General features: G+C 45.9%; 1 protein-coding gene across 1 annotated transcript; it reads left to right on the top strand.

Annotated features, from left to right (window-relative positions):
* Positions 1 to 916: 916 nt before the first annotated feature.
* Positions 917 to 5,761, top strand: SDC4 (syndecan 4). The gene is made up of 4 exons (XM_010172914.2): positions 917 to 1,082; positions 2,421 to 2,473; positions 2,712 to 2,895; positions 4,146 to 5,761. Exons 1-4 carry the CDS (start codon positions 959 to 961, stop codon positions 4,295 to 4,297), a joined length of 513 nt encoding a protein of 170 aa, XP_010171216.1. The 5' UTR covers positions 917 to 958; the 3' UTR covers positions 4,298 to 5,761.
* Positions 5,762 to 7,765: the final 2,004 nt, after the last annotated feature.

Genomic DNA, 7,765 nt, shown 5'->3' with positions numbered 1-7,765 from the left:
AAAGAGCTTGAGTCCCCCACCATAGCAATAACTTCATGGCTGTGGAAGCATCTGGAGCTGCTGGAAACTGTGTTGAGCAACCTGAGAGATCAAACCTGTGGTACTCTCATGGGGCTGCCCCAGGGCTGTGGGGCGAGGAGAAATAGTTCTGGGGAAATTTCATAACCATGATGAGGGCAAGAGATTTGGGCTTGTGGCTCCTCGAATGTTCAAGTGCAAATGAGCTCTGGTGCATAAATTGCCTTTGTGGCCAAACAGCTGATTCTCTGGGAGGCTCTGGGGCTGTTTCGGTAACATGTGTCTGTACCTGCAGTCATCGGGCTTCATTTTACAGACTGGTTTGTTTGTGTTTTAAGAGGTGAGGCCGGGGAAGCTCTTCCTTCAGGCAAGTCCTTATTGATAGCAAGTGCTGCCACACTATATTGCCCTGCAATTCAGCTGAAATGACAGACCAGTTTTTAACCCTTGGGTGATAAAATAGGTTTGTTCTCAATACAAGAAACAAGGAATTGGCTTGGCATGAGGCTTTGGTGCTATGCAAAACACTGACCTCTGGGTGCCAGGCTTTTTCTGTGGGAATAGAAAGTCCTTCCAAATCCTCCCCTTTATCGCAAAGGGCTTTTCCAAATGCTTTTGCTACAAACTCCCGACCAAGATTGTGTTGTGTTATTTTCACCCTGTGGGTTCAAATGAAACCTCCTGAGTCTGTGGCCCTCAGGAAATTCCCCTCCCTGGCTGGCTCTCACTTCTGTTCTGAGAAATTCTAGGGGAATTCAGCTGTTTCCACGCTGATGAAGATAATGCTTTTGGTGGAGAGGGAGTTCAGCATTTAATGTTCTTCTGATGGAAGCGATGTGCTCAGCACAGGCTCTGAACTCATGACCTTTCGCAAAATGCTTCTGACGCCTGATACTTAACACTTCTCTAACCTCATTTACAGGTGAGAGAAACTGAGACCATGGATGCCCGATGGCTTGACTACCCTGCCTCTGGAGACCTGCCAGATGACGAAGACATTGGCGAGTTCAGGCCTCACTTCACGTCTGATGAGTTAGATATAGATGAGACATCTGGGTCTGGAGGTAAATGGGGAAGGGGGGGAAATGGATCACTCTCAGTTGATGCTGTGAAATTTCTTCCAGCACGAGCCCATGAGTGATGGGCTAAGTGCACAGCCAGAGCTCCTGAGGGAACTACAGTGTCAGGTGGAGATGAGAAAGCCCTGTGAATCGTAGGCACTCAACAGATGAGAACAGGGAAAGTGGTTGTACCGTGATGTTGAATCACTGGGGGAGGACAGATGGAGTCCAGCCAAGCTTCTCTTACTGCAAGTGAAAAGGCATTGCACTGGCTGGATCTCTTTCCTGTTGAACTCCAAAGAACTTCTGAGAAAGTTTTTATAAAATAAAAGTAATAATTAAAAAATGCATGTATTGCTGAGGCAGTGTTAAAAGGCTTAAAGTTAGTGTCTCAGCTGAGGCCAAACAAGGTGAAGGACTAACTGGTGTTCAAGTGAACTCTCTGTGACATGCAAAGCTCCCTGCCCAAACCAGTTTAGCTCTGTGTCCCCTTTATGTGAACATTTGTTCTCTAAAAGGGAAAGAACAAGTGCTGAAATCGGTGCTTGACATGTTTGGGCAGATCTGGTACTGAGAGGGTTGGTGCACTCTCCTTTAGGGTTGGGTGGCGAGGGCATTGCCCTCCATTGGCATTAGCTTTAGCAAGCTATAGCAGACTTGCTTCTCAGGGCAGCTCCTGATAATCTGCAGCAGGGGCCAATGGATCCAGCTGCAGATCCCTCCCACTCCAGAGGTGTTGATTTTAAAATTGCATCTCATGGTCTTGTGCAATCAAAGCCATTGAGTGGAGAAAGTACTAGTAGATAGGAGGGAATTGTAGTCAGCAGAGAACGAGACTCCTAGTTCGTCTGCAATTGATGGTATTGCTGGAAGTGTCTGAATTCTGAAGTACCTAATTCAGTCTGAATTCTGAATTCTACAGTACCTGAAGGGGGCCTACAAGAAAGCTGGGGAGGGACTTTTCATAAGGGCAGTTAATGACAAAACAAGGGGAAATGGGTTTAAGCTGAAAGAGGGGAGGTTTAGATTAGATATTAGGAAGAAGTTCTTCACTGTGAGGGTGGTCAGACACTGGAACAGGTTGCCCAAGGAAGTTGTAGATGCCCCCTCCCTGGAAGTGTTTAAGGCCAGGCTGGATGAGGCTTTGAGCAACCTGGTCTAGTGGAAAGTGTCCCTGCTGATAGCAGAGAGGTTGGAACTAGATGATCTTTAAGGTCCCTTCCAACCCAAACCATTCTATGATTCTATGAATTCTGGGGAAAATGGCATGTAGTGAGATGAAACTGTGGTGCCCTATTCTATTTTTTAAATTTTATTTATTATTTCACCTGCCTTCTGCAGACTATACAGACTCTGAAGATGCCATATATCTGACCACCATGGATACTCCTGTGGTAGGTATTGTCTCTGGATGTTTTAAGCAACACGTAGTTACTCGGGTCTGTCTGTAAAGCTTTCTGAATACCCTTCTCCGTGAGACGTGGCATCAAGATGAATCTACCTGCATAAGCAGGAACAGTGTTCTCATAATGCACTAAGCAAACTTTCTTTTCCCTGCACACCCTCCTGCTTTCAACTGTAGGTAGGTTGGGTCCTGCTTACTGATGGGTGTGGTTTGCCTATATTCTGTAGATATCTGACAACTCTATCCCTGGAGATAGCAAGAGAAAGATAGAAGGTGAGAAGAAAAACACAATGGTGGACAATGAAATCATTCCAGACAAAGCCGTACCTGTTGAAGAGAACCTGTCCAACAAGATCTCCATGGCAAGCACAGCCAACAGCAGCATCTTTGAAAGAACAGAAGTCCTTACAGGTAATTTTGTCCTGATAAATTATTAATACTGTAAATCAAAATGATTTCTATTGATCCCTATTTCTCTGGGGAGCAGTTCCCTGCTGACAGGGGCAGTAAGATGTGTTACCTCTGTGACTTCCTGTAGCAGGGTCTCTTCTGCCTTCTAGTCTTTATAGAGCAGAGGAGCCTACTGCTTGCCTTGCTGGGGTAAACAGCTTGGTTTTGAGCCTGCCAGCTGACTGTTGGCTTAAGTGCCACACAAGTCATGTGGCAGCTGCTCTGCACCCAGATACCTAAAGAGGCATATCTAGCCATAAATCAATGACATCACAGACTTTCATATCAAATGCATTTTCCTTCTAACCTCTGCCCGAGTCCTGCCTTTTGTGAGCCTTGCCAAGAACCAAACAACCCCTCTAAGGGATGTGAACACCTGGGCAACTGTTAGGAGTCGAAGTACTTCTGTCTAGAGCAAAACCAAGCGCCTGGCCTCCCCTCAGCATGTGGGACAGATCTGTCTCAAGGCACGCTTCATCAAGCGCTTGGCCTGGTGGTCTGAGTACAACCTCAGCGCATCTTGCCAGTCTGCAGCTGTGCTCCCAGTTAGGGGAGGGACTGGAAAAGTAGATTGCAAAGCCACCTAACGAAGAAGCTGATTTAGTGCAATGAGTAGGTGTCACAGCAAAGGATAAACTTCACTAAAGTCTTGTGGCTACCCTTGGTGTGAGGAGAGAGAAAATCTTGTCGGTTTTTTGTGGGTTTGTGGTTTTTGGTAGCTGGAGTGTTTTTTGGAGGGAGATGGTGGTGGTAGTGGGATGTTGCTGTTGAATTGAAATACAGAGTCCCTAGAGTGTGCTCACACAGGTAGTTACCAAAGCCTTCAAACTGGAGCTCTACCATTTTCACTCTGTTTGTGGGTTGTGGTGGGGCTTTTTTGGGTGGGCTTTTTTGTTTTGTCTTCATGCAGGGATGATATCTTTTTGTCAAAATTTCTTTCTTGCACTAAACTGAAAGATTAACACAAACTGTTTAATGTGGAACGTGGTTATTCTATGGTTGTATGAAAAGCAATTTCTGACCTTTTCTAGTAACATCAGCTGGTGCTGAAAACGCCAGCAGATGTGGTGGCAGGCACGTGGGCAGCACTGACTCTGAAGGCAGTTCTGGGGGCTGGTACTCTTGAAGCAGATTTTGAGGTGTTTGGCTGATGGTTTGGAGTTGTCCAGGAGTTTAGACTTATTCCATGCTCTTTTTTTTTTCCTCCCCAGCTCTCATTGCAGGAGGGGCCGTGGGCCTCCTGTTTGCTGTCTTCCTGATCCTGCTCTTAGTCTATCGCATGAAGAAAAAGGATGAAGGCAGTTATGACCTTGGGAAGAAACCCATCTACAAGAAAGCTCCTACAAACGAGTTCTATGCTTAAAGCTCAGCAGCACCTTGAGCCCATCAAGGGACAAACAGACAGACTGTATGGAAACACTGTGCCCTCAGATGAGATGTGCTGAACAAATGCTTTTTTTGGATTGAATTTCAAAGCAGCTTTGAGAAAAAACAAATTTCCTACGTGACCCTTCCCATCCCGCTCAGCTAACAAGGGCCCAATGAAATACAAAGAGTCTGAAAAAAAAAACCAAAACCCCAAACCTCAATGTATTTTTTTTTTTTTCTAAAGCAAGTGTAAAAAGAATAAAGATGCCAAATTTTCTGCTTGGTTTTATAGAGGGTATATAAACACAAAACAGACTGTATGGAAGCAAACACCATGTGTTTGCATCCCGTGTGCTGTGCTCAGATTGGCTGCTTCTATCTAGAAGGTGGCTTTTTTTATAAACCTTGCTAATGGATGTCTTGCAGCAGGCTGTTATGTGAAGCATTTTTGTGGAGAACTATTTATGAATCTCTAACACTACAGATATTGTTGCCTTATCAGGGAGTAAAAGTCTCGTAGGGGCTCAAAATCCCTGAATGCCATAGAGGGCCTATGGGAATGTCTTCCCCAGGAGACTTCTGTCTCTTCCTGTCGGCCCCAGGCAAGGGTCATTAGTCCATGAAATCAGGACAACCAGTTTTGTTTGGCTATGATGACACCCTTTCCTTGCCTTCAGTCTCTTACCTTTTTTTAAGGATTGCTTGTAGGATTTTTTTATAACAAAATTTTAAAGAAAATAGCCTAATGTTTATATAAAGTTTGTAGAAATTGTTTTGAAATAATAATAAAAAAAAATCTACTTTTTTAATTTCCTCAGATTTATTTTTTCAATCCCTTTGTGTTTCTTTTGGCCGGGCATTTCTGTAGAGATGTTGTTTTATATGATTCATATTCTGGACTGAAGCAGAGTTTGCTACAGTGTGTTACAGGTTTCTTCTAGTTCTATAGCAGCTACTGTAGAGGGTAAAAATATTTATGGTTTTCACATAACTTTTTTAGGATTTGATTTTTTTTTTTAAATAGAATTATTTATAGTTTCTAAAATGGCTGCTCTTCTCATTTGGTAACTTTTATCCTTTATGTAAAACACTAATATAATGAGTCTCTGTGAAAACTATTTAAGCTTTATTCTGTGAATTTTAATTATAAATTCAAGGCAATAACTTCTAGGATTAATCTGTATGCAAAATTTGATTCATAATATGACTGAAGTAGGGAAAAGAGATTAATTCCAGCCTGTAATATATTATTATCAGTCCTATAGAGCTATATATTATATATTTTACTGAGAAATATAAGAGTGAAAAGGCTGGAGTTAATTCTTCAGCAGCCATACTGAGTGTAAGAGCCTCGATGGTTTGTCCTGCTGATTGTCCAGTGTCTGGTCTGGAGCAGGAGTGGGCTGGTGCTAGGGAAGGCAGCTGGGAGCAGCCTGAGCCCTGGGGCTGGGTCCCCAGCTCCTGGGCTGTGCCTGGAAGCAGGCTGTGGTCAGTGATGTGCTGGGTTTGATCCTCTGAGTTGGAGCAGAGATCCCCACTGGGCTCATTCTCTGAAGGAAGCGTTGGAAGCTCCCAGTATGGAGAAAATAACGTTTTGTTTGGGGGGCTGGCTGTGCTGCAGGGTCCCTGCGGTGCTGGGCTGTGTCCCTGCCTCTTGCAGAAGGTGGCTAGAAGTCCACCTTGGTGGCACCTCCCAGCTGGGAGCTCTGAGCTTTCATAGATGGCTGGCTCTGAACCTCGTGCAGCAGGTCTGTCTTAATATATCATGTACATAGCTCCTACCTCTTCTGGGAGTTAGACCAATCCCCCCCGTGCTTCCAGAGCGAAGGGCGCTGTGTGTGTCCCACGCCTCTGTTTCAGGAAGGCATTACAGACCTTTGTGCAAGTCGTGCTCTCCTGCAGCTCTTTGAATCTGGTGTGCTTTGAGACAAAATCTGAGTGGGGGTCCTCAAACTGAGTCACTGGGTGGGCAGCACAAAACCAGACACTTGCAAAGGCTGTTCAGAAAAGTCACCCACTCCTGAAGCCACCTCACTGGGGCTTTGTTGTAGGCTTGAGGCCAGCTTCATAGAGGTGAGAGAACAAAGTTCAGCTTCAGCCAGTGGCAGCTGCTTCTCAGAGCCAGGCAGGCGAAGCGGGGAGCCCAGGGGAGCCATGTATTGAGACATTGGTGTGAAAGGACTTTTCCCAAGGCTCCTCCTCCAGCTTGACTCACTCACTTGGTCCCAGTACAAGCGTGTTCGGGGAAACTGCAGGCTCTGGGAGGCTCTGAAAACTGCACAGAGTTCACTGTAGACTGGGAAGGAGAGGGAGGATTTTACTGCCTGGACAGCCCTGCCAGGAAGGCAGGAGCCGTGTCTGCTTCTCTGGGTATTTAGATTCTCTTGTGTAATTGCTCTTGGGGATTTTCCACTGTTACTGATCAATTTATTTTATTTTATTTTTTATTTTTAATTTCCCCCCCCTTGAATAAACTGGTACTTTCTAAAATTGTTTTTTTGGACTGTTTCTGATCTGAAATTACTTTTGGGAGCTGGGTAACAGGGAGCTCATGTTTGTGTTTCTTGGTTTACCGAAGGGGGAGGCACTCTGGCTTCTGGCTTGGCGGTGGCCTGTGGCTCAAAGGGCCTTTGTCAGCTGCTCCTGAGCTGTCTCCAGTGTCTGACCCACAAGTGATTCCTGTAGGACCAGTGTCACTGGGTTTCTGGAGCTACTGGAGCTCCTCCAGGCAAGTAAAGCAGATACAGCCCAGCACAATGAGGTGAGTCGCTTTTCTGGGGGTCAGTTTTGTGATGGCACTTTGAGAGGACTGTCCCCTGGCAGCCAGAAGGGACAGAGGGAGGTAGAGATGAGCTTGTGTGTGTCCCCTGGTGACAGCAGCATGTTCCTGTGCCCCCAAACATAGGGGAGCAAGGTGCAGAGGGTGTTTGCTTGTCCAAGTTTCAAGCCAACCCTGTTTTAACTGATGCGGGCCTTCAGCTAGGGGCAAAGCTGTTTCAGCTTCCCTGGGATCAGCTGCCCTGGGACTCAGCCCACGTACCATTTTGGACTAAAGCAAAAGTTTTTTTGACTGTTAAGCAAGAGATGGAGGAAGCTGCTGCGTCTCCAGGCGCCTCTGCTCTGACAGTTTGGTCCTCTTGAGTGATGGGACCCATCTCTGTCTCCCCGGGGATGTTGGGAGAGGGTGAGCTGTGCAGAGAGCAGGGCTGCTCAATGGGGGAAGTGTGGAGTCTCTGAAGTGCTGTATTTAAATGGATTATCATCCTCCAAAACCCCTAATTCCCTTCTTCCTGGTGGGAACTCCTGCTTTGGGTGATTAGAACTAGCAGGGATGGGGGAACCAAATTAGGATTAGTACACAGGCTCCCTTGGATGTGAGGGAGTAGCAAGCACTTGCTCTGCTCCTTTTTGCCTGGTCCATCACTGGTGTGATCTCGAAGGTCCTCTGAGAGCCTGCTTCTAG

Source organism: Antrostomus carolinensis, unplaced genomic scaffold (genome assembly GCF_000700745.2).
Source record: "Antrostomus carolinensis isolate BGI_N321 unplaced genomic scaffold, ASM70074v2 scaffold48617, whole genome shotgun sequence".
In the NCBI taxonomy this organism is placed as follows: domain Eukaryota; kingdom Metazoa; phylum Chordata; class Aves; order Caprimulgiformes; family Caprimulgidae; genus Antrostomus; species Antrostomus carolinensis.
This window is presented reverse-complemented; position numbering and strand designations above follow the sequence as displayed.

Coding starts and splice junctions, on each gene's coding strand:
- SDC4 (XM_010172914.2), top strand. CDS start 959: ATGGATGCCCGATGGCTTGACTACCCTGCCTCTGGAGACCTGCCAGAT. Junction 2,474..2,711: donor CCACCATGGATACTCCTGTG/GTAGGTATTGTC, acceptor TATATTCTGTAG/ATATCTGACAACTCTATCCC. Junction 2,896..4,145: donor AAGAACAGAAGTCCTTACAG/GTAATTTTGTCC, acceptor TTTCCTCCCCAG/CTCTCATTGCAGGAGGGGCC.